At 42.5% G+C, this 25,030-nt stretch overlaps 2 protein-coding genes across 2 annotated transcripts in view; both read right to left on the reverse strand.

The window, feature by feature from the left end:
* Positions 1-4,835, reverse strand: part of LOC308082173 (cytochrome c oxidase subunit NDUFA4) — a 24,088-nt gene extending 19,253 nt beyond the window's left edge. The window contains exons 1-2 of the mRNA XM_080423838.1: positions 4,805-4,835; positions 3,923-3,998 (exon numbers count right to left, since the gene is read on the reverse strand). Of these exons, the coding sequence (XP_080279964.1) occupies positions 3,923-3,973 (51 nt within the window). The 5' untranslated portion in view covers positions 3,974-3,998; positions 4,805-4,835. The remainder of the gene's footprint in view (positions 1-3,922; positions 3,999-4,804) is intronic.
* A 4,716-nt stretch (positions 4,836-9,551) lies between these two features.
* fam210b (family with sequence similarity 210 member B) lies at positions 9,552-24,817 on the reverse strand. The gene is made up of 3 exons (XM_080424163.1): positions 24,108-24,817; positions 15,731-15,948; positions 9,552-13,368 (listed from the first exon to the last, which is right to left on the reverse strand). The coding sequence occupies exons 1-3, from the start codon at positions 24,660-24,662 to the stop codon at positions 13,152-13,154; spliced, it is 990 nt and encodes a 329-aa protein (XP_080280289.1). The 5' UTR covers positions 24,663-24,817; the 3' UTR covers positions 9,552-13,151.
* Positions 24,818-25,030: the final 213 nt, after the last annotated feature.

Consider the following 25,030-nt stretch of genomic DNA (forward strand, 5'->3'; position numbering starts at 1 on the left):
CTGTTGTATTGATGTGTTTGAACATAGGCCTCTCATTTCCATGCCTCAAAGCCCACATAAAAATGGCTTTTCAATAAACGTTAAACTTTGATGCATAGTTTATCTGCGCGGACTGTAATAATGGTTTCCTCACACACACAGACACGCACGCACACACTCTCTTTTCTCTCTCCCTACACACACACACACACACACACACACACACACACACACACACACACACACCACACACACACACACACACACACACACACACACACACACACACACACACACACACACACACACACACACACACACACACAACTCTTTCAGCTAATGTCATTCCTCTCTCGTCCACTCGTCACCCATCTTTCTCTCCTCCCTCCTCACATTCCTTTTGTGACAGGGAGCTACCTTAACCACTTTCAACCTGGCATCCCTATTTTGGGCATGTCATTATAGGGCATATAATTAGTTGATCTACAAGCTCACATACACGTCACACTGCGATCGTGTAGATCTGCTGTTTTCTAATAGCCCAAGTATTAAAAAAGGGCTTAAGTGGTTAATTAAGCCTAACAGTGATCATGTTACTTTATTCCTCTTAATAATACAAAAGCAACGGTAAACCTTCCGCCCCTGGGGGAGGGTGTGGGGTGTGTGTAACCCATATAGATGTTACGTTTAATGAGCGGCACACAGGCAAATCACAGTAGTTAGGGCCATCCATAATTCTCTTTGATTGAGTTCTATATTGCAAAATCAATGTGCTCTGGCTCCCCGCTCACTTGTAGTTAATATATATCTAGTGCATGACAAAGGCACTGTGTTTCTTCCCTCATCAACTACCAGCAGCCCCAGGGTGTTTCACACGTCCGAGTGACTCAAAGATCCTTTGAATTATTCATCTTTATTATTATTGTTATTGGCACTGGTGTTTGTGTCCGTTTTTGGGAGACAGAGACCGGGGGCCAATTGCATATCCGCTCTCTCTTTATAACAGAAGACCAGTTTATTTAAATCTGAGAGAGTACGAATTTTACATTTTGTACACTCGCAGGGTTAAATGAACTCTCCAAATATGACTTTGTACAACCCTGGGGCAGAATGAAATGACGAAAGAAGCCTGGCAAATATTTAACTACTCATTGATACCTTGTTGAAATATCCTAGCCAGGTTTTATTCTTCATATTGTCAGTGGCATGATCCAACACTGCATATATCTATGTATATATAAATTATATTATACGTATATCGTCGCTGTAGGGTGGAAACCTTGTATGTCCAAAGCCGTTACTTTTGAGAAAATGTGAAAGTAGCAGATCTTCAAGCTCACGCGATGCATTGTGAGCTTAAAGATCACCTATTTTAACTACTTTTGCTTGACACTCTTGTATGATGCATTAAATGACGAAAAAACATAAAAAGTTGAAATTTGGAGATACAAGGTTGACAGAGAATATATTCTAGAGGTTTGGGCCGCAACGCGGCCCTCACATGTATACGTCGCACTTAAACCCCAGCCAATAGGAACACAGAGGGGGGCGGAGCAATGGTGCGCCTGTGGCACCCAGGGGTTGCTGTGGCTATTCTGATGGCAGACCCGTGACCAATGTTAGAGCCAAGTTTGGTGCGGATCGGAGCAACAGTGCGCCTCCCAGGTCCGCATGTTACGTTTGTGACATCCACCCACCCACCGTCGGTTGACCCACTAGACAATTTTAATATAGGATATTGGTTGGCTCGGTGCTTCTTGACAGGATATCTGAACTACTTGACGGTGGGCACCGCACTCCCTCGAGTCCTTGCCACTGCAGTTTGAAGTCGGTCGGTTCGTTCCATATATGCATGCACATGACCATATGTGTGGCTCTGGACAACCGGATCTCTGTATCTGTCAGTCTTTGTCCCTTTTATGCCCATAGATGGAGATCACTGATGTCATCAGTATAATATAGTGATTATGCTCAGCTGACTGGATTGTTTGCGGCTGGTGCCATGACGACACATTGAGGTTAGACAACACACTCCATATTTTGGCGTAGCTGCATTGGGAACTCCGTTATGGCTGAGTCAGAGTGACGTCAGAGCTACGCCCGCCCACCCGACCGCCGGCCACCCGGCTGACTGGCCCGCAATCCCATTAGCCAATTTTAATATAGTATATACTGTATATATGAACACTGGCAGCAACTGTGTAGGCGTGTATGTGTGGGTGACTCTCATTCAATAGACCGTCTCTGGAGCTGTCGCTGAGCTTGAACGATGCGTACGTTACTGGCTGTCGTCGTGCGGTGATGAATAGCCCCGCGTAACGACACAGGAATAATGCTTAAAACAGAAAATTAATCTAACTCGTGAATAAATGTATTAAACATTTGTTTTGTGCAACGCTCAGCAACCGACTGCACTTAGCTAAGGGAAGGAGGGGAAGGATAGAAAGAGGAAGGGTGTGTGTGTGTGTGTGTGTGTGTGTGTGTGTGTGTGTGTGTCTGTCTGTCTGTCGGGGGGGGGGGTTTGGCTGATGGCTCTGGGCAGGGGGGGGTTTGGCTGATGGCTCTGGGCAGGGTGGAGGGTGTGTGGGGGGTGTCAGCTGTGGGCAGGCGGCAGTAAGCATAGTGGTACAAAACCCAAGCACTCAGCAGCTCCAGCAGACCTCCATTAGTCTTCATTTTCCACGGGACATGCAACAGGGCCCTCACGTCTGAAGGTACAAACTAAAATTTATTGGGCTGGCCCATTTGCGCTAATTGAAAGAAATTGTCTGTCTGTTTGCTTTCCAGTGGGCTTGCAGGGGAAGGGTGGGTGGGGCGGGGTGTGTGGGTGGGTTGGGGTGGTGGGGTGGTGGGGGGGGGGGGGGGGGGGTCGCAGCTGATGATCTGAGGGCCAGGCCGCTAGTAAGCCCTGAGCTACTGCGGCTAGCCCCTGCCCCGGCTTTCCTGTTAATGGTTTGATCCATGAGTGCCCTCCGCTGAGCAGACAAGTCAGCGCTATGGGAATCGTTCCAGGAAGAATCGTTTAAGGAGGGCTATGATTTAAGGAGGGGGGGTCATTTAAGGAGGATTTATTGGCTGTTTTCGAAATGAAGGGTACTACACAGGCAAGCAGACTTCCTTCAGCGTCCGGTGACTCCGTAATGGTGTCGGCTGGTGTTTGTTTGTGTCCGTCATGATTTGAGCCCAATCATGTCCTAGATAGGGTTGGGACCCTTTAGGATTTTAACAATTCCGGTTCCTTAACAATTCCCTCATAAGGTTCCGATTCCTTAACGGTTCCTTAACGGAAATAATTTTTATAGGGGGGGGGGGGGGGGGGTTCCAAATGGACCCTTACAGGTCTGTAACTCTAAAAGTGTTTGAAATTAAAAAGTTTGAGAACCACTGGTATTATAATTGTATAGCAGACGTGAAGTCCACATACCAGCTCTGACAGTGTGATAAACCGGTTCCGGAAGCGGTTCCAAATGTGATGCAGCCGATTCCGGTTCCTCAATGTAGGACCCGGTCCCGGATCCCAAGCCTAGTCCTGGAGGGCAAGGCAAGTGCTCATTACCACTCATGCATTCTAACTGAACATCTGGATCTTCAAACACCTGGATAACGTGTGGGAAGTGCCCTCCAAAGTCCAGAATCAGCTATAATTTCTCACTGGGGATATGGGAGCCAACCCAGGGCAAAACCAGGAAAGGCAAGAAGCGCACTACGTAGATGCACTGAGGCGAGACAGCTTAGCTAACAACTAGAGCTCAAGACCCTGATGTTACAGTAGATAGGAGTGTGGAGGGCAGCGATCCAGGAGTCCCGAGTAGGTGTTGGCTAGACCGCACTCTCGCATCGCATCGAATATATGACATATGGCTTATCATATATGCTCAAATAAGATTTAAGATTACTAATTGTACCTTGTACTGCATTGCAATCAGGAAATCACAGGTCATACCTTCATCAGGGGTGTCACAAATGGCTGAGCCTGTGATCTGACTGGTGACATCCATCTGTCTGTATGTCTCACTGGTCTATAAAATAAGAAAGAAAGAGAGAAAGAAAGAAGATAATTATAGCATGTATAGTATAGCAAATGGTGTTCCTTTCTATGGATATACAGTATAATGCAATAGTAATACCAGGAGATCTTAGGATGAAGGTGATCATGGGAAAACTATCATTTGTAATCTATATAATTGTAGTAATCTATAATTGAATCATACTATAAAATTGAGAAAACTAGTCCTGGTCTTCATAAATGTTTCTGTGTTGGCCAATCAATATGAAATTGCACACAAATATGATTTTTCTTCTTCCATTCTACCTTGTTGAAGCTGTTTATTAACATTTTTGCTAATAAGTCTGCCGCAAGTATGGGACACACGCTTCCCAGGGTATTGACTAGTAATATTGTTGCTGTCGGGCAAAATCTCATATCTCCATATTTCAACTTGTATAATGTTTTTTTTCATAAATTAATGCCCTACTTCATCATACAAGAGTGTTGCAAAAAAAGGAATGAAAATAACCGATCTACAAGCTCGTGATACGAGGCGTTGTGAGCTTGTAGATTGGCTATTTTCACTATATTAAAATGTTTTTTTTTTGTTTATAATTAAAAACGGGTTTGGACATACAAGGGTTCCACCCGACAGCAACGATATCTCATTTATTTATGTCAAATAAAAGGGAAGAAAAGGGGAGTTATTCATTCATTTCATTAAATTAAATTATTTGCCCCGGTTGATAATAGACTGGGATGGGAATTACTTCCTCGCCCACCATTCCTCTTGTTAAATTTGAATAGATCTCTTAGTGTGGAAGAGTGTTCACAAACCTTATGGCAGAACCATGGAAAATCTGTCCATCTATGGTAAACAAATGAAATGCGCTGTGTCGTATCAAGGTGAAATGAATAAAGATTTACTTCAGAATTTACACACAGACACATTAAACGGTGCAATCATTAACAGACACAGACTGGTTGTGTTGTTAAAATTTGCATTCATGGCCCGGATGGCTGGCGTAGCGTTCCGGGCACCTAGGCTGCTATTGCAGCCTGACAGCATGTTGCGGGTTCGAATCCTGATCCCGACGACCTTTGGTCCGTGTCACTCCCCATCTCTCTCTCCCTATATCCTGACAGTCTACTGTATTCTATCAATAAAAAGGCAGAAAAGGTCCCCCCAAAAAATCAGCTATCAGAACCTTGAGCCCTGTCTGTTTCACTGATGTTTGAAATGTTCAAGTGCTTGAAAGTGTGTTGTGGTGTGTTCAGTTCAGATGGATGGACTGAAATAGGTTGTGCTGCAGCTCCAAGCTGGTCCAGTTTTGGAGCTGGTCTTAACTTTTTAAGACCAACACCCCCCCGGCTTACAGGTCCATTTGGTTTCATTTGTACACTCTCAGAGTCAAATGGATCAATAGATCTATGATTATTCCCAATCGAGTAGCCTATGGAGGCACCTAGGTGTGTGCATACCACATAAATAAGGCTAGTCCTTCCCACAACTGGCCTGGGTTCTAATCCCCCCCCCCACTCTCTCAAGTATTTCATGTCTTCTGTTGACTGTCTCTATCTGAAATAAAGCATAAAATGCCAAAAATAAATCTATAAAAAAAATAAGTAGCCTATCACCTGAACTTGAGGTGAACTGAATGACCCGGGCTTGCTGCGTAGACGGGTGAAAGCCATTCCGCCGAGTTACAGTCACAGACAGTTAAAAACATAATCCTCAACTGTCAAAAACAATTTGACAACTTATGCCTGCCGCCTTCCATCCCCTTCTCCTCTCTGTCGCCGGGTAGATAAACTCCCTGCCTCTCTCTCTCTCTCCGTCTCTCCACCATCACCTCCCTCTCTCCGCCCAATTATAATTGCCCGTATTCAACACGTTGCCATCCCGGAGAACCAGGAGAGAGAGCGACAGGGAGGAGGATGAGGAGGCGGTGTGGAATGAAAAATTAAATTAAAAATTAAATAAACGCTTCTCTGTGGAAATTGACTGGCACCCCTGTTTAAAATAATAAGATGCAGCTGTTGATAGTAGCGACTGTCGGCAGCGTTACTTCCCCGTTGGCCCTGGTGGCAGCGGAGGAGCCATGATGAAGGCAGACAGCTGACAGGTGCTCCAGGATGATGCTGCCATCAGGTGCAGCTGTTAAACTTAACTCAGAGATGGGTAGGGAGGGAGAGAGAGGGAGGGGGGGAGAGAGAGAGAGAGAGAGAGAGAGAGAGAGAGAGAGGGTGAAAGAGAGGGAGGGAGACAGTGGTGACTGTGAAAAAGAGAGAGAGAGAGAGAGAGAGAGAGAGAGAGAGAGAGAGAGAGAGAGAGAGAGAGAGAGAGTGACACAGAGAGTGACAGAGAGAGAGTGACAGAGAGACAGAGAGAGGAGAGAGAGGGAGAGAGAGTATGCAAGAGAAAGGGAGAGTGTAAGAGAGGGGGGGCGAGAAAGAAAGAGAGAGAGGAGAGGCAAAGATGGCAAGTGAGAGAGCCTTGACAGAGAGTGGTAGGCTTAAGAATATAAGAGAAAAGAACAAAGCGATGAGGAGAGTGTGTGTGTGTGTGTGTGTGGGGGGGGGCCCGTGCATGTTGTCGGGTGCTCGGCAATGCTGGGGTACACATCGTGTAGGTTTGCGTGCATGGCGTTCCTAAAAAGACTAGGTGTCACACCTCCCAGCTAAGAAGTTCAACAGGGCGACTTTGAACCCAGTGAGGCTGACTGAAGCTGCCTCTCCGTCTAGACACGCAAAGTTTACTGAGTGGGTCAGGAGATGGAGAGAGAGAGAGAGACATACATACACAGAGAGAGACAGAGAATGAGAGAGGGGGGGGCTTAATAAGAAAAAGGATAGTAATAATCGGGTGCAAACAATATAGAAATAATATTGTGATGAAAGCGTAAACTTTATGCCGTAAAGTAATAAAGGGAGGCACAAGAAAAAGACGAGAAGTGACAGAGAGATGAAGAGAAAGTGTGTGCGTGAGAAGGAGAGAGAGAGAGGGAGAGAGATTGTGTGTGGTATAAATCTGTGCATCACTGCATGCATCAGCAGCACTTGGCGCTGTGCTCTCAAGGACTTGCAGCTTTGGCGTGCACCGGAATGTGACATGAAAACGCCTGACGCTCTGTCAAGAGTAAACACAGAGGGACTGTTAATGACCTTCTTATGGGAGGCTATACGTCTGTACCTGAGGCAGGGACCTGAACCCCTGCACGGCTCCGGGGGGGCGGAGGGCCTTCCCCCTTGACTTAGGTCAAGAGCGCTCTGTGAGAGCGAGTCAAGCGGTCCGCCCAGAACGTGCCTCGGTGCTCTCCCGTTCCTCCCGAGCGAAAAAGGCGACATGGAGTGTGCTCGTCTGTCCTGCTCGGTGTGTATGTGTGAGAGAGAAAGACAGCAGCAGATAGATTTTATATTTATATTTATTTAAATGTTATACTCTGTAGTGCCACGACGGTGTCGTTAGCTTGGAAATCTGTTATTTTCGGCAAGCGACGCCATATGCGATGGGAGTATAAATTGAGCTCGAGCAGATATACACACGCACGTCCGTACCGCCATGTGGAAAGAGGGGAACCTGGTGACAGAGCAGAGTGCGTCTCAGGTAGCCCGACAGAGTGGCTGGGAGCGCTGTCACCAATTTGTTCCTAGCCATGGGGGACATGCAGGGGATGGAGAGGCGATGGCAGCTCCCTGTCCTCATCATGGCTAATGAGGCCCAGGCAGGCTTCTGCTTCCTCCACCTCTGTGTGTGTGTGTGTGTGTGTGTGTGTGTGTGTGTGTGTGTGTGTGTGTGTGTGTGTGTGTGTGAGAGAGAGAGAGCGAGAGAGAGAGATGGCTGTGTGTGTCACTAGGCTGCCAGTGCCCACAGTCCTTAAAGTTGGGCTGATAACAGGTGTATTCCCCCACATCCACAGCTCACCTCGTCTGGCTCCACCGGCTGAATTATTCACCCTGCCCAGGAGGAGCGCAGGAGATCAGGCCTCGTCCGAGGCGGATCCTCCTCTCCGACGCAGAGCCCCTCCTGGGGGACCCCTCGCACCAGCTGAGGCTGCTTACAGCGCCAGTTGGCCCAATCAATCCTTCAAGTGGGGGAGAAGAGGAGAAGGGAGTGAAAGAGGAGAGAGAAAGAGAAAGAAGGAAGGAACGAACGGAGGAGTGTAGAACATGGTACAACACCTGCTGCAACAAAGTAAGGGCTTAAATGCATGCTGTGCACGTCTAAGAGCACAGAGGGTGTTAACGTACCGCAAGATAGCTGTTCATTACTAGTAAATAGTTGTGTGATCTTTCATTTGTCAACAGATGACTTGTGGGGAGTGTTTAAAAGCACTGCCAGGTTGGCATCTACAGCATCTATGAACAAGAATCGTGTTTTTTTGTGGATTTCAGAGATCTTGTCTTACTAACCAATGACATGCTCATTATGAGAATTTGGCTTATTTCATGAGCTCCTTCTTTTCTTTTTTTTGACAGGCTGATTAATCGAGCTTCCTGCAAAGCCACACTGGTGTGTATAATGAGGACAGGAGGATACAAATACATTCATGAAACATGTTAACCAGTGAGAAACTAAATTAATCCCTGCTTGGGATTTGTGGTTCAGGAGCTCCCCTCTGTGGTCAAAACAGGGAAATGAACGAAGGCAGAAATTCGCAGCCTTTTCCGTCTTCACTTGGTCATCTCTGAGTCGTTCTAACCATGAAGATTGTAGGAAACAATCACAAAAAGGCAGGAAATAATGTGTTGAAGAAAAGGAAAACAAGTCATGATAACTTAAGAAGGGGGGCAGGATAGACATTTTATGTAATGCAGTGCAGACCTTTATTATTTAAAATATGCTTTTATCTACTTTCATCATGGTGTCCCTATTTTGGGCTTGTTATTATAGGTGAACATTTTGAAAATATATTAAAAACTAATTAAATAGAAAGACAGACAATCGACAAGCTCACGTCAGGCGTTGTGAGCTACGCGATACCTAGAGGTCGTGCTACTCCTTACACCCTAACAGACCAAAGTGATTTGAACTGACCTTGCATAAAGGTTTAAATAAAATAAAGTATCACAATTAAGCATAAGGCATGAGGGTGATGCTAGAGGCAAGGCCATGGGGCTGCGGTCACCAAAATCAGTAGAGTTCAACCAGCAATCTGCCTGTTAGATTATGAGATATCTTGTGTGCAATGTTTACATTTTCCCTGAGGGTGGTGCTAGAGGAAATGTCAAATGAAGCTATAGAACACTGAACCGGAACAGGAAATTGGTTTGACATCTTCTGGAACTACAGTTTTGCACAAAGCATTTGAAAATGATGGGAGGCAACAGTCTGGCTTGTGAGACTTCTAGTGCAGCGAGCCAGCGACAGAGAATGCCCTCACCTCCCAACTTCCCACCCAGACACAAACACAGGCAATTGTGTTCACTGGAGCGCCCAGCCATGCCAGAGGCACCGACATGGAGGAATTGAACCCCAGTCTCCACGGTAGTGGAGAGGAACTTGGCCTGCACCATCCAGACACTGTGTCATGAATGTTTAATCGGAAACCCGATTAAGACAAGAATACACCAAGCATTAAAACACATTTACCAATTTAATAGTAATTTAACACAACTTAAGTTCTAAAACAATTCAAACAAAGTACAACGACAACATTGTGGAGAGAATATCAACATGTCACCAACATGTAGTATTTATCTAAAGCTTGTAATGAACATCCATCTTTTACATAGAATTCATTAGAATTATGAATGAGCAATGATTGCTTGGCCACTTGTACATGGGAGTAGAGTTGGGATCCTTCAGGATTTTAACTATTCTGGTTCCTTAACAATTTCGTCTTAACGGTCTGGTTCCAAATGGACCCTTACAGGTCTGTAACTCTGAGAGTTATGGTTCTTGAAATTGAAAAGTTTGAGAACCAACAATTTTGTAATTGTATAGCAGACATGAAGTCCACATACATACCAGCTCTGAGAGCGTGATAAACCGGTTCCGGAAACGGTTCCAAATATGATGGAACCAATTCCGGTTCCTCAATGTTGGATCCGGTTCCTCCGGGTTCCGGATCCCAACCCTACATGGGAGAGAGGAAAGAGCATAGCGTTCTGGAGAAAGTAACAACATGGGGGAAGAGAGGGCGAGGACGAAGAACGAGAGGCAATAACAGCAGAGTAGAAAATGAGGGAGAGAGGAGGAGGAGGGGAGGATGGAGGTGAGACAAGAGAAGAAAGGAGGGAGGTAGAGGAAAAGGACAGACGGCGAGATGATGCCGAGGAAGCGGTACGGGATATAAAGAACCTGAATTATTCTGCTGATTCACAAAACAGCAAAACATGGCCAAGTCAGCTAACAGGACAGTGGAAGAGAAATCAGCTTTTTCCACACGTCCCCCACTGGGACCCTTATACAGCGGGAGAGAGAGGAGCTGATTGTGCCAACAGCAACAAACCAACTCCCCCTTCTCAAAGAGCTTGGGACAACAACTCTGAATCCCAGATGGATCTCCAGATTGTAAATAATATTGAGAGACCATTCATTTACACTTTTTTTGGAATGTGTCCTGTTCAGGGACTAGTTGAGTTTATAGAAAGTGGTTACATGGCATTTGTTGGCATTTTGTTGCTCATAGATTCATGAGAGTAAATACATTTACAGAAAGGACACTGTATGAACACTTATTGCCACAGCAGCACTGATTTTAGGGGGGGGGGGGGGGGTTCCTATTCCAAGGTAGATGCATGCTTAGACCTACGTACATAAACGCTGTAGTCCACTGGTTCCAAAACTTTTATGAATCATGGGCCATTTCTCAATTGACCTGATTGGTCATTTGGCCACTTAGTGGCCAAATGGCCAATCAGGAAGAGGTCCATACTTGGAACCATCTGTCCATGTTCCTTTCTCCATTTCTTTAGCGTAGTATACTTTAAGTTCCTACTTATCTGTTTTGCCAACTATTTGGAGGTCCACTTGTAATATCCTGACGGCCCATAGGTTGGGAATGGATGCTGTAGTCCATTCATAGACTTGGAGCAAGTCATACAGTTCATATCTTTAATAATAACTTTCTGACAGTCCCCCTCACCTTATAGTTGCAGCAAACGCTTTTAAAGAAATTCCCCCAGTTTTTCAATAAATAACCCAGTGAGGGCTTCAATTCATAGAGAATGTTGCTTTTCTTGCATTCCTTCAAATTGAATGAAGAATCCAAATACAAAGAAAATACTTAAATTTAAGAAAATAGGGGTCCTTGACAAACAATAACAAAACTATATTAAAATACAATGTATAAACTGCAACACAACTCTCACACAATGTTCCTACACATTCTTTACATAAAAAATCCATACTTTTCCCTGCTCACAGTACAATCCAAGTGTCATGTATCCAGTCGTATAGTCATTAGTACTTTTCGCTCAAAAGTAACCATTTAAAACACTTCCGGGATAAAACAGTCTCACGCTCGAACAAGGAGTGTGCCTGGGCAAGCACGTTCGTTTGTGTTGAACCCCACGAGCTGAATTCTTCATTCACCGTGAAGGAATGTGAGAAAAACTAAAACTCTTTAATCTCTTCCTGGCGATTAACCTTCACAAATCTAAGACAATTGTCAATTAGACCTAATCCTGGCATGCATCTACAGTATAGCGTTGCTGTCGGGCAGAAACCTTGCATCTCCATATTTCTAATTTGTTGCGTTTTTTCGTAAATGAATGTCCTACTTCCATCATACAAGAGTGTCACACAAAAGTAGTGAAAATAGCAGCTCTATAAGCTCACAAAGCGATACGTTGTGAGTTTGTAGATTGGCTATTTTCTCTATTGTAATTACTTTAATTTAAAAATAAATATGATTAAAAAAAGGAAAGGTTTTGGATGTACAAGGTTTCCACCTGACAGCAACGATTTTGAAGTTGACCCCCCCCCCCACCCGGGCACTGATGTAGATGTTGAAGTTTTACCTGAATTCACAAAAGAGGTGACACCTGAGATAGGATCAGGCAGTTACATATATACTTTATATACACACTTTATATACACACACACACACACACACGCACGCACGTTAAAGCAAAATTACACTTTAGGGTTGCTACGATGCAACTCCAAATATTGGCAAGATATCTTCAATGGTTGCTCCTTCACATTAAAGGTAGGGTAAGTGATTTGCTTTGGTTAAAATAAGTGTTAAATAGCTCTATATTCTTATAGTACTCATTGCTATAGAGTGTTTGTTCAGTATTAGGAGTCTCCTTGTCTCTCCACCTCTTTATTAAACAGAAAATGCATTTTCGTTTCAGTTTCATTTCCAATTTTATCCAACCAGGACAGAGAACTCAATCAGGATACAGATTAAACAAGTGGAATTGGAAGTGATGACACTAAGAAATGAGCATGCAAAATTGGAACTGGAACACTATAAAAATTAAGCTTCAAAATGGGTACTTTCTCCTGATTGGCTGAGATTTTGACACCTACCGAAAAATGTATTTTCTGTTTATTAAAGAGCTGGAGAGACATGGAGACATCTGTTACTGAAAAAACACTCTATAGCAATGATTACTATCAGAATATAGTATTTTAACCTTTTAACAAAATACTTTTTGTTTTAACCAAAAAATATCACTTACCCTACCTTTAACTGCCAAAATTATTACTGGCCGCGCTTGATCACTGCCAGAGATTTTTCATTGAAAAAAAAAAAGTACTCAGGAGCCGACATACAGAATTTTTAAGTTTTAAGTTAACAAGGAAGTGGATAGGAGTCTAGATCTTCGAAAAATCATATCTCCTTGGTCTTTGGGTCAAATTTATTTTTATTATTATTATTTTTTTTTGTTCACGTAGATCTACGCGACTGGCACGTGGCGGCTTTAAATAGGTTCGCGTAGATCTACGCGATTGACAGTCAATGGGTTAATTAGAAATTGATAATTTATGTGCTAAAAGAGTGACTTTGAGACCTGTTTAACAGTGCAATGTAAGTCAATTTGGATGATCAGTTTCTAATCAACGAAGCAACTATTGAAGATATCTCGCCAATATTTGGAGTCACATCATAGCAAGATAAATACACAACCCAAACCTCTACCAAAGTGTCATTTTGCTTCAAATATGACCATTGAAAGTCAGCTTGTCTGCACTGTAGCTTAGAAAGGCAGGGGGAGGACATTCATTTCAAGGCGTGGTCGTAGGGGGCTTGAAAAGGCCAGTCTTTCTGAAGTAGCGGACAATGAGAGGCACAGACACCAGAGTGATGCTGATGCGCGCCGGGGCGAAGAGCTTGTGAACAGCGTAGGCCAATACGAACGTGCTCGTTCCTGCCGCCATCTTAGACTCGACGATCGCTTCGCTGAAGCCCACCTTGCAAAGCACCGCCGTCATGTCAATCCCACTGGTGAGACAAGAAGCCACACAGAAAAAGGTTAGAGTGTATTCACCACTTTATTTATTCACCGACCCTGGCATCCTGATTTTTATGAAAATGTTTCAATTTGTTTTTATGGTTACGTTTCTTTCTAATTTAAAGAAAAATAGCAGATCAGCTATTGATACGTTTTGTTAAAGTGTTAAAAGGCTCTATATTCTGATAGTACTATGGCATGTTTGTTCAGTAACAGGGGTCTTCCCGTCTCCACAGCTCTATAGTAAACAAGAAAATACATTTCAGGTCGCGACAGCAATTTAATCCAATCAGGAGAGATAACTCATACAGGATACAGGATAAATAAGTGATATTGGAAGTAATGAAACAAAACAGTGAGCAGACAAAACTGGAACTGAACCACTATAAAACTGTAACTGAGCTTTGTGGGGCTCTCTGTCTTGATTGGATAAAATTGGTATCCCAAACTGAAAATGTATTTTGTGTTTACAAAAGAGATGGAGAGACCCATGTTACTGAACAATCTATAGCTATGATTACTATTGGAATATATAACTTTATTATTTATCTTTTTATTTGTGTGGATAAGGCTCAAATATAGATCTCCACTAGAGGGAGTATTGTCATACCGGAGTGGTTTGTAATAGTTAATGGTTAAAATGTACAATGTTTCAGCTTTTTTCTTTCATGTACTGTAGGCTGATGAATGTATTGTAGATCCCCAAATGTCACACGGTATTCCACAAACCAATCCAAAGAATCAAAAGGGAAGCCCCCTTTGAACAAGGTACAAAAGAGTCTTGATGTCACAGATCAGCCCAAAGTTTCAATGAATCACACCACTGGAAACTAAATATACAAAGGTGTTGACACAAGGCTCAGAGCTACAGTACATCACTACAGCATATCGCTCTTTTCACACTTTAACAGCTCTGGTTGTGCAAGCCAAGCTTCCATCCAGCTAAATGCAGGGATCCATCTGTGCCTTGACAACTGGTTACCCCAGCGCTGAGCATTGAAATGCCGCTCCTCGTGCCTTGGCTCGGTGGCTAGACAGCGATAATGCTCTGTACATTGTGCAGTCCAAGGGTCATTAAGAAAGCTACAGTATATTGTCGCTGTTGGGTGGAAACCTGGTATGTACAAAGCCGTTGCTCGCATCGCGAGGCATTGGGAGCTTGTAGATCTGCCATTTCTACTACTTTTGTGCGAATACATTTACGAATTTACGAGAAAAAAACCCCATTAAAAAGTAAAAATATGGAGATATGAAGAAGAAGGCAGTGGGGCCGGTACGCGTGGATTGTATCACTGTCATCATGCACTGTTTTAAATGTATTTCTATCTAATAAAGGCTTTTTAACTTTGTCACCAGAAGAGTGCCTTGGAATTTGACATGAGGTTTCTGCCCATTAGCAACGATATGAGGAACCCTCCAAGCTGCCAGATAATCTCTGCCTAGGCCCTCTGGAATTCACGCCCCTGGCACATGCCCACACAGACAGAGAGAGAGGGCTACAAACTCTGGCACTAGATAGATGGGCCAATGCACAGACCTAGCATGTGCTCTATTTTACCCGCTGGCCATATAAAGCTGTGTTGCATTTAGGAGTTGTTACTTTTATAGCAACATTTGTGAAAATCTAACAATAAAAACATGAAATGATAAAGATACATTTGAATATGGTACCAAAGATTGGTGCTGCTTTGAGGTTCACTGATCTTCTGTACAAGATTAAAATCATTGTTCACATCTGATTTGAAAAGCATTTTGAAACGAACTTTGAACAATCCTGCATGTGGTACAGTAAGTGAGCTTGAAAAACAGCTAATAAACCGACAGGTTTTTGAATTAATATGTAACATGTTTTAACCTACAGTTTTTGCCCAAAAGCAGCTCTTGTGACTCACTCGTGAGAGTAATTTACACTTTGTCATACAGCTGTGTCACTTGCCAAAGATAACAGAACATCCGCTATTTTTGGTGAACTTTTCGATTACTTTTTAGATTAATTGAATAATCGAGCGGCATGCTGTGTTTTCTTTTCATATATCGATGTATCAATTAACCACATAAGTGTTGTTTTATACAGTACTTAGTCGCACAACGGTATGGCGCAATTTTCTTTGAAAATAACAGATTTATAAGCTCACAACACGTTGCATCTTTTGACAAAAAAAACCCAAAAAACACCTATAATGACATGCCCAACATAGATAGGGATAGATTATTAATCGATTTAGTTAGTTTGCTTAGTTCGATTAACTGTTGCACCCCTAAAGAATATAACAGATTTTCTGTTATTTTTGTATGACCAAGTATAATTCTTAGCTCTAGTCCCAGAGCACTGGGGCATTTGAACAATATTACCTGGAGACAAGGAGGTAGAACATTCCCAGGGACATGAGGGACATTGAGATGTGGAAGGAGACTCCCACTGCTCCGTACTCTTTGAAGACCTTCTTTAGCTGCTGGGTCTTGTTGGGCTTGTCCTGCTGCGGCTCGGGCTCTGGCTCCCCTGGGGCCTTCGGCGAGGAGGAGGAAGAGGAGGAGGAAGAAGGGGGGGTCTCCTTTACATTCTGCTCCTCCTGGGTGAAGAGAGAGAACATTAAAGAAGAAAATACAGAGAAAGAAAAATTAGGATTAATAGAATACTAATCATATAGGAAAGAAAAGGAATGGAAAATGGTGTTTGTGAGAGAGAGAGAGAGAATAGTGAAGTGATACAGTAGAAAATGGGGTAGATTTCCCTCAACAGACAAATCATAACAATTTTCAGAGAGAGGGTAGTAGCCCTAGGAAAGTGATATCCAGATTCTGAAACTCCATCAGCCAGCATTGTCAGTAATAACATATAAAGTCTTCAGAAAGAATTTGAAAGCATAACAATGTGCTTTGAAGTCTATTGAACAAGAGAGTTGGAAAAACACATCTACCTTCATGAGTAAGACATTGTAATAGTATAATAATAATAGTAAAATGCGACACTACATTATAGTGTTTGAACCATCAAGTCATCCTAGTCTCTGGGGTTCTCTTACTGTGGCTGTGTGATTCATTATCAAAGGAATTATATGAAATCTCTCTTGGGAGTCTGAATTGTGAGAGACAGCAGGCTACAAGTTTCAAAGAGTTTTTCAAGAGACCACACTTTCACTCTTTTAAAGACAACCCTGAACCCTTCCTTGTGAGCCAGGTCTGCTGATGAACCTCACCTACCGGTCCAGCTGCATTTTTGAGAAACGTATGAATCTATCATCGCTGTCGGGCAGAAACTTTGTAACTCCATATTTCATCTCTTTATGTTATTCTCATAAACAACATTTCATAATTCTATTTTATAATTCGTCCTATGACAGTGTCATGCAAAAGTCGTTATTTTGGAAAATGTTGAATTACTTGCCCAAAATAGGTACGGTAGGTAGAAAGTGACATGCGATGCGAGAGTGTGGTCTAACACCAACTCAGGACTCCTGAATCGCTGCCCTCCACACTCTCCTATCTAGCATCAGGGTCTTGCGCTCTACAGTGTTGTTAGCTAAGCCGTCGCGCCGCAGTGCATCTACGTAGGTGGTGCACTTCTTGCCTTTCCTGGCTTTGTCATGGGTTGGCTCCCAAAAGTGACAACTTCAGGTATGTCTGTAGGTTTTATACATTTAACAAATGAAAGTATTAACACGAGTTTGTGACTGAATTATAACTAAATTGGATCCATTGGAACACAGTTTTTATATAAATGGCACACTATTTGTTGCCGTTTCTTGTCGGTTTCTTGTGAAACCGATGCGTTTCCTAACTGCTGAATTAGTTTGACCTTTCTTGTTGACCAAAGGCTCTCTTTCCCTCATCTAGGCTCCAGCTGAACTAAACCAGTGGATCTCAAAGTGGGGTCCGGGGATCCCCAGGGGTCCTTGAGGGGTTCCAGCCGGTGGTCCCTAAAAAAATCTGTTAATATAGCATCAAAATCAGTTTAACCTTTTTAAACCTATACTGTACATCAAGCTCACACAACACGAAGATCTGCTATTTTCAAAAAGGAAAACCAAAAAGAAAATGTTGAGAGATCAATTTCACTGCCATCAGTGCTGCAAATCTAAGAAAACACAAAATTAAAGTCATATAGGTTACACATTTGCTAAGAAATGTATTGCAATAACATGGAAGTCTGACTCCCCCCTCCTCATTGCGAGATGGTTCTCAGAAATGAACAGTTGTGTTGCTCTTGAGAAGATTACTTACAGTATCTTCTGAGAAATGGGTTTGACACATTTTTGAAGATTTGGCAACATTATTTGGATTATATGGAAACGTTATCCCTACCTGTATGTATCAGAGATGTTATATGTTATCTACAGCTATCTCAGTCTAGATCTATTATTTCTTTAAGCTACTTAAAGGGGAAATCCACCCATTTTCAATATTTAACTATGTCATTAATATAGCATAAAGGAGTTGTGTGGAAATAAGAAAAAATTTAAAAAAAAATTAACATTGCAAAAAAATTTAACATTGCAAAAAAATTAACATTGCAAATTACACTGTGATGACTCATCATGGTGTAATTTGCAATGTTAATTTTTTTGCAATGTTAATTTTTTTTGCAATGTTATTTTTTTTTTTAATTTTTTCTTATTTCCACACAACTCCTTTATGCTATATTAATGACATAGTTAAATATTGAAAATGGGTGGATTTCCCCTTTAATGTCTATACAGTAGATTTGTCTCTTCTTGTTGTTCCTTTTTATTTTGTTTTATCTGTGCTGTCCTTTATGTATGTAGGTTTGTATGTGGGGGGGGGGCTGTATGTGTACTTTTGTGAACATTTTAAAATAAAATAAAAATATTTTTTTTTTAAATTAGACATTTTAACAGCAAATCTTTTATGGGGGTCCCAGACACACACAAAAAAATCAGATGGGGGTCCACGGCCAAATACATTTTAATTTGGGGTTCCTGAACATGAACAAGTTTGAGAACCACTAAACTAAACATCTCACAGCTTACAGCAGTGGTTCCTATACATTTTCATGTCAAGGATCCCCAAATTGGTATTTGGCCGTGGACCCCATCTGAAAAGATTTAGTTCCAGAGCCCCCATCAGAGAAGATTTGTGTTAGTTTGTTTTCAAAATAATTCAAACATTTTCAAAAATGTTCAATATGTTTTGAAAATAATAGATCTCTGTAAACTCACAACGCATCACAACATGTTGTGAGCTTGTATATTGGCTATTTATGAAAAGCTGCTGTATAAAATAGGGTTAAAGTGGTTAAACCGTTCCCTCATTTTGCTAGGGACCCCCTGGAACCCCAGCAAGGACCCTGGGGGACCCCAGACCCCACTTTGAGAACCCTTTGCTTAACAGGGGGGAGTTTGGGCTTCTAGGCTTTTATGGAGGGGAGAAAGTGCACCGCTGTGAAGGGAAAGGGTGCGCTGGATTTATAACACAAGACAAAATGAAAGCGGCAATGCAAAATGGAATGCGGCACAGTAATTGAAATCTCTTGATTAACTGAGAAGCCCTAAATCCAAATCAAGGAAATCACAAGCATACAGCAGCAGCCACACACACACACACACACACACACAACACTATATTTAAACACAAGATTCACACTCGATTCACATATATCACAACAATAATTGACAGGGAAATTATCATGTCCACATAATTGTGGTCAATATCATGCTGAATTAGCTTACGCTGGACATTATTGAGATATTGACCGATATTGAGATCCATAAGATAAAGCAGCTTAATAACGGCATTATAAGATGCAAATTAAAAGCAGCTAAGTCAATTGGGCAGCAATGCTGCTGACAACCTTGAGGTCATCCAAGTGGGCCAGACAAAGCCTGGACCTCTACAGTATGTGTTTACTCTATTGAGAGCAGAGTCCAGACAAGCCCATTCACTGAGTCAGCTGATTAAACATAGACTATTGTTGTGTTATTTGTGTAATTCAGTGGGAGAGCACCGACACACATGCACACAAAGCAAAAGCTTACAAGCAACACCCCCCCCCCCCCCCCCCACACACACACACACACAGACAGTGTATGTCTGTGCCTTTGACCTTGGGACGCGCAACACTGTAATGAAAAAGCACCAGATACAATCCAGCAGCGTGACATGATGCAGGGAGCTGGCAGGTCATTCCAGCATGTAGTAGTAGTAGTAGTAAATGGATTAGTTCCACTAGTGCGCATTACATGAGTCACTTTCACACATGCACTGTATTATGTATTATGGAAGCTTTCCCGACTTTAACCGGTAGGGGCTGTATGTATGGAACGCAACATTCCGGCTCAGTAGGATCGGACGTCTTTTAGTTGGAAACTAAAAGACGTGTCCCTTGTTGAACTGGACAGACTTATTTTTTGGAATCAACAATTCTTTTTGGGAATCAACAATCAGTGACATGCATCTTACAAGATCATATGCTGTACATATAGTTGTACATGTAGTTAACTGGACCCGAATTCGCTCTGTCTGCTTTCCGTCTACACCAAATCTCTCACAACGCATTGTGAGCTTGTAGATCTGCTATTGTTGGCTAATGTTCCCCCCAGCATATGGATTCTGGTTAATATAATATACAAAAACTGTACATACGGTATATACGTACAGTAAGATTGCATCTCTTTCTCTGAGTGTCCCTTATTTTTCTTAGATTAAGGGACGTCCGGCTGGGTGTCCCATATTTGAATTTTAGGTACTGTAGATGTCAACCCTAGTGTGGGGGTGGTCTCTGAGGGGACCACCACCGAGCTCAATTATTTTCGGGCCACGCCGGGAAGGTACTGTACATGTTTACCTTGCAGATGAAATCTGGTCGTATCTGGGGCACTCTATTACCTGAATTTAACTTCTTCCAACATTATACTTCAACTGCAAACATTACATTTAATTGAAATGTTAAGCTTGCTAAGGAACTTAATTTTGTTATTGTCTTCACATTTTTATATTTGGTTTCTGGAATGTTTAGCAGTTTATGTTGCATAATTAAGATAGAAAAGTTAAAAAATCCACACACTGGATGACTGGATTGTAGCTCCCCAAAAATATGTATTCAAAAAGCGGTTTCAACCGTTAATGTCTTCATCAGGCAAAACTTATATAAATATAATGAACCATAAGCCCAATGACAGATTGAACTGATACAGTTGTCAACTGTAAAACCATTTAATCAATATCTTTGAAATATTTCACAAAGCAGGTTGAATATCTGTATCTATCAGGACTACAAGACCACAATGGAAACAAGCTTTTTGTGCATTATTGTATAACTGTACCTCTGTACTTTTTGCAAACTGTTAATAAAGTATTCAATCAATCAAAAGGTTATGCATCAAGTTGGATGGATAACTTTAAGTGTTATGAAAGTGCCTTTAGGTAACTTCTGTTTTGATTTGGTGCTAAAATAAAATTGACGTGACTTTCGTGTGTACTGTGTTAAGTACAGCATGTGATGTTCTAGGCCATGACCTCCACCCATGCACAACACACACTGATACCAAACACACTCAAACTGTCAGTAGTGTAGTTTTTATCTGTCTATTTGTCAGGGACTGGGAGCAGCCCTTAACCACCAACAGAAAAACAACACTTCTGTGTTCTACTAGTAACGTTATATTACATTTTAGAGCACTTATGGGAAACAGACTATGGACTATGGCCAGGATTCAATTTCACAATTTAGCAATTCAATTAAATATGTATGTTAACCACATTAACCCTTGCATCCCTATTTTGGGCACATATCTACATTTTTTTAAACAAAAACAAATTATTCAAAAAATAGCAGATCTACAAGCTCACAATGCATTGCATTTGTCATACAAAGAATAGGGCTTAAGTGGTTAAGAAAATGTCCCTCCCTGTTTTTTAAACAAATTGAACCCTGACTTAGTACTCTAAGCAAAGCTGGTTCAGTCCTTCTTGTCGTCAGTCTTTATAGCCACTGGACTGTCATAAAGAGTGCAATGACAAAACCGTAGTGCATGGACAATCAATGCAATTATAACTAAATGCTTTTTTCATTGCAGTCTTCAGGTTTGTTTTAGCCTTCTCGACAGCAATGAAAGCAGTAGAGAGAACAGTCCTCAACAATCCTCAACAGCAAAGTCATTCAAACCTCCTGCTGCCAAAACACAGGAAATGCTTAACTATGCATTGTCTATTTTTAGTTGGTCTAATAACAGTGTGGCCTCCCTGTGCAATGTCATATTTCGAGGCCAGTCTGGAGCTGTGTGGAACTTCCTTATTTCTGCAAATATTTGAGGATGTACAGTATGGAACTCCATATTTAGGCAAAATGTGGGTGAGGGACATACTGTACATACGGGAACATACAGACTAACGCTGTTCTATACATACAGCTCGCCTATTTGGGCCATGCTGTAAAAATGTGTCACTGTAGGGTAAAACTATTAATTTAACTACAACATATCTAACGAGACTCCTACTATCACATTAACTGATATGTAAGCTGACCGAATGATGTAATTTGGAGAATAACGGTCCACTACTGTAAGGAATAAGGATGGCAAGAGCTGGATCATCGGATTTTAATCAATCATTTTCTCTACACCTAGTTATCAGACACTGGTATAGAGAGAAATAATGGGTACAAAATGTATGTATTGTTTTGTTATGTAAACACAGGGAAAAGTTACAATAGCCTTCAATGTCCTTTCATATCCAAAAAAGATTTCTGCTGCACCCATTTCTGGTTGCTCTGTCTAGCTATCTGGGACTATTGCCGATCAACAGATTAAAAGACCACCAAAAGAGAAGAACATGGAAATAAACAAAAACTGCCCTTTTCCCTTTTGCCGCTACATGTCACGGAATTTGTCCTGAAACCGCAGGATGAGGCCAGAGCTCGGTGACATTGTCAGTAGTCTAGCAACAATGGACAATAGAGTGGGCGAAAGAGCAGGCCACTGCTTTTCAGAGAGGATAGGGCCGAGCCAGGCCAGGCCACGCTAAAAGCAAAGGCAGGCAGCAGTAGCCGTGGGAGTGTCATGTGATTGAGTGGCCAAAGGGAGTTGTGCCAGGGAGGGCGGGTAGGAGGGGAACAGTGGGCCTGCTGTGTCTGATAACAGCTTTTCAGGGGAATGAAAACATACATAACACACACTCACAAAGACCTTGTTAAATGCACACAAAAGAGGTATGCGTGCATGTGTGCATGCACACAACACACACACACACACACACACACAGTGGGGGCAAAGGGTAAAGGGCTGGATCCCTTATGTCAGACAGACTAATGCAGCGTCCAGCGTCAAAATAGTGAGAGTGAAGTCTAGTCTTGAACTATAAAAATGTTATAGCATACACAGCATTGGGCTTTGACCCAGTAGTCAAATTAGTTATGCTACATGTAGAAGTCCACCTGAATTGGACCAATGTCTAATTTGTTCCTAAGTTCTATTCTTTTAACTTGACTATTTTTTTATTGTATTCTAATGTTTTGTCCTTTTGCAATTTTTGTTAATGCTCTTAATGTGCACTTAGTTTGAATTGCCTTGTTGCTGAAATGTGGTGTACAAATAAACTTGCCATGCCTATTAGATCCCCTTTTTAGAAACAAATACGGAGTACACGGCCACTGTCATGAACAAGTATAGGGACAGCAGTTTGCAGTGGTAGTTGTTTGTCAGCAGCTACTACCTGTGTTGCATTTTAACAGGGCCAGAGTCAGAGTGCCTTTCACATCCTGCTCAAAGAGAACGAGGCTCCTGGGAGCACAGACAGTGACTGGAGCCAGTGACTCAGCATCATTTGAGCTCTGTGTTGAAACCACTTATGAAATTGCTAAAGTACCAATCTACAAGCTCAGTGTAAGCTGTAGATCTGCTATTTTCACTAAAAGCTCACTATGAGCTTATAGATCTACTATTTGTGCCATTTCTAAAGAATTTTTTTGGGGGGAGACAAGATTTATTTAACGTTTAGAAAAATTGCCCACAATTCTGTTCAATCATATATATATAAAGAATCACTGCCTTTGTTTCTATTTAAGGTACATTTTGAACACATGAACTGCAGCCTGCGTAGAAAAGCATTGAATAAACAAACCACGTGGAGAACGCACCTCCTTGCATAACTTTACCGACTGCTGTTTACAGGGGGGAAACGTTCTGGATCCCATCCCACAGCCCGAGAGAATGGACAGTTGAACTTGAGCTCTAATTGGCTAGCTGGTTGCCAGGCAACCGCTGTGCCGATATAGGAGGACATAAATATCTCAAGGCAATGCACACCGGTTTGATAGATTTACCTCTTCTCTGTGAAAATAGAGAAGAGAACCATTCTACCTAGATGACAACCACTACCTAGTTGTTGTACAGGGCATATTACGTTCAACGGTAATGCAATCTCGAGATGTTTACACTAGTACATACATTATTACACTATGACGACAGCTGTCAACGGTTGTCCTGACAACCAACTTAGCCAATCGCCGCACTGTACAGCCCCGCCCGACTATAGGATCAACGTTATACACTGAAAATCTCCAGTCTGCAAATCCTAAATTTAGTGACATTTCATAATATTCCGCTCGATCGTGGATCTTCGAGCCTTGACCTCGACAAACAGTCGTGTCGTCACCACCAGATCAACCTTGACCTCGCGTGTCGTGTGACAGTGTGAGCCAAGCATGTTTAAACACTGAATTTGGAAAGGGGGGGGGGGGGTCCAGGCAGGGGGTTACACAAACACCATAGTTTACCCCGGCTTTGTTGTCGGTTTCCCCGGCGTCTGCCTCGCGTCTCTGCGTGGCAGCAGCTGTAGACGAGGCTCTTATTTGCATGTTGTTAGAACAAAGTGGGCTGCAGCAGCAGCAGAGCTTCGTGCCACCAGTAAACAAAGCAGCAGCACTGATCACTGTTTCTACTTGTCTACTTCTTAGGCACCTGTTTGCTGGTGGCAAGAGTGACTGACTGTAGTTGTACCCGTGGATGTGATCTCTTCTGGTGGTGAGATCCACCCGATCAGAGAAGTGTCCACGGTGATCCGAGATCCTCCAGACAGGAGACAACGATGAGTCCCACTTTTGGACAGCAATAACCTTCTCCTGTGTTCCTTGAGCATGGATCCCTGTGGCCGCAGCACAGAACGCACGGGGACATTGAAATGTACACTTATTAGGTAATCGTGTCCATGTGACGGCGCCCCACGGTCTGTTTACATTCACTTGCACTGTATGCAATGAGCCCGATGATGACTTGATCGCTTGATCTACAGCCGCCCACAGCCTGATCGCTCCTCCGCGGCCGTACAACATGGTCACGTTGCTGGAAGAAGACGCCTGGAAAGTGTCGTCGTCGTGGGTGTATCACAAATGATAATAATCACAGGATTCCGTTACCAACCCAGCTAATAATCATGGGTGGCAGCAGAGAACATGCTGCTGCCCTGTGCCCTCATATCTCCCACTAGTCCCACTACTTGCAGTGTTGCCAGGTTGTGTGAAAGAAATAAGCAATCAGGTCTAAAACAAGCCCAGAAGAAGCGACCACTCTAACCCTATAGCAGACCAAAAAAGTGGAACATTTGGGAATATTTTAAAATCCACAAAATCTTGCATGGGGGTCTCTGGCACAAAACATTTTCAGAAGGTTGGGTGATTGGGTCTACAAATAGGCTACATTC

This window comes from Gymnoscopelus braueri, assembly GCF_963280865.1.
Source record: "Gymnoscopelus braueri genome assembly, chromosome: 3".
In the NCBI taxonomy this organism is placed as follows: domain Eukaryota; kingdom Metazoa; phylum Chordata; class Actinopteri; order Myctophiformes; family Myctophidae; genus Gymnoscopelus; species Gymnoscopelus braueri.

Excerpts from the sequence above, each read along its gene's own strand:
- fam210b (XM_080424163.1), bottom strand. The coding sequence starts at position 24,662 with ATGTTGTACGGCCGCGGAGGAGCGATCAGGCTGTGGGCGGCTGTAGAT. Across the intron at positions 15,949-24,107 it reads AAACCGACAACAAAGCCGGG|GAGGAGCAGAATGTAAAGGA; the intron begins GTAAACTATGGT and ends CTCTTCACCCAG. Across the intron at positions 13,369-15,730 it reads TTCTACCTCCTTGTCTCCAG|TGGGATTGACATGACGGCGG; the intron begins GTAATATTGTTC and ends TTGTCTCACCAG.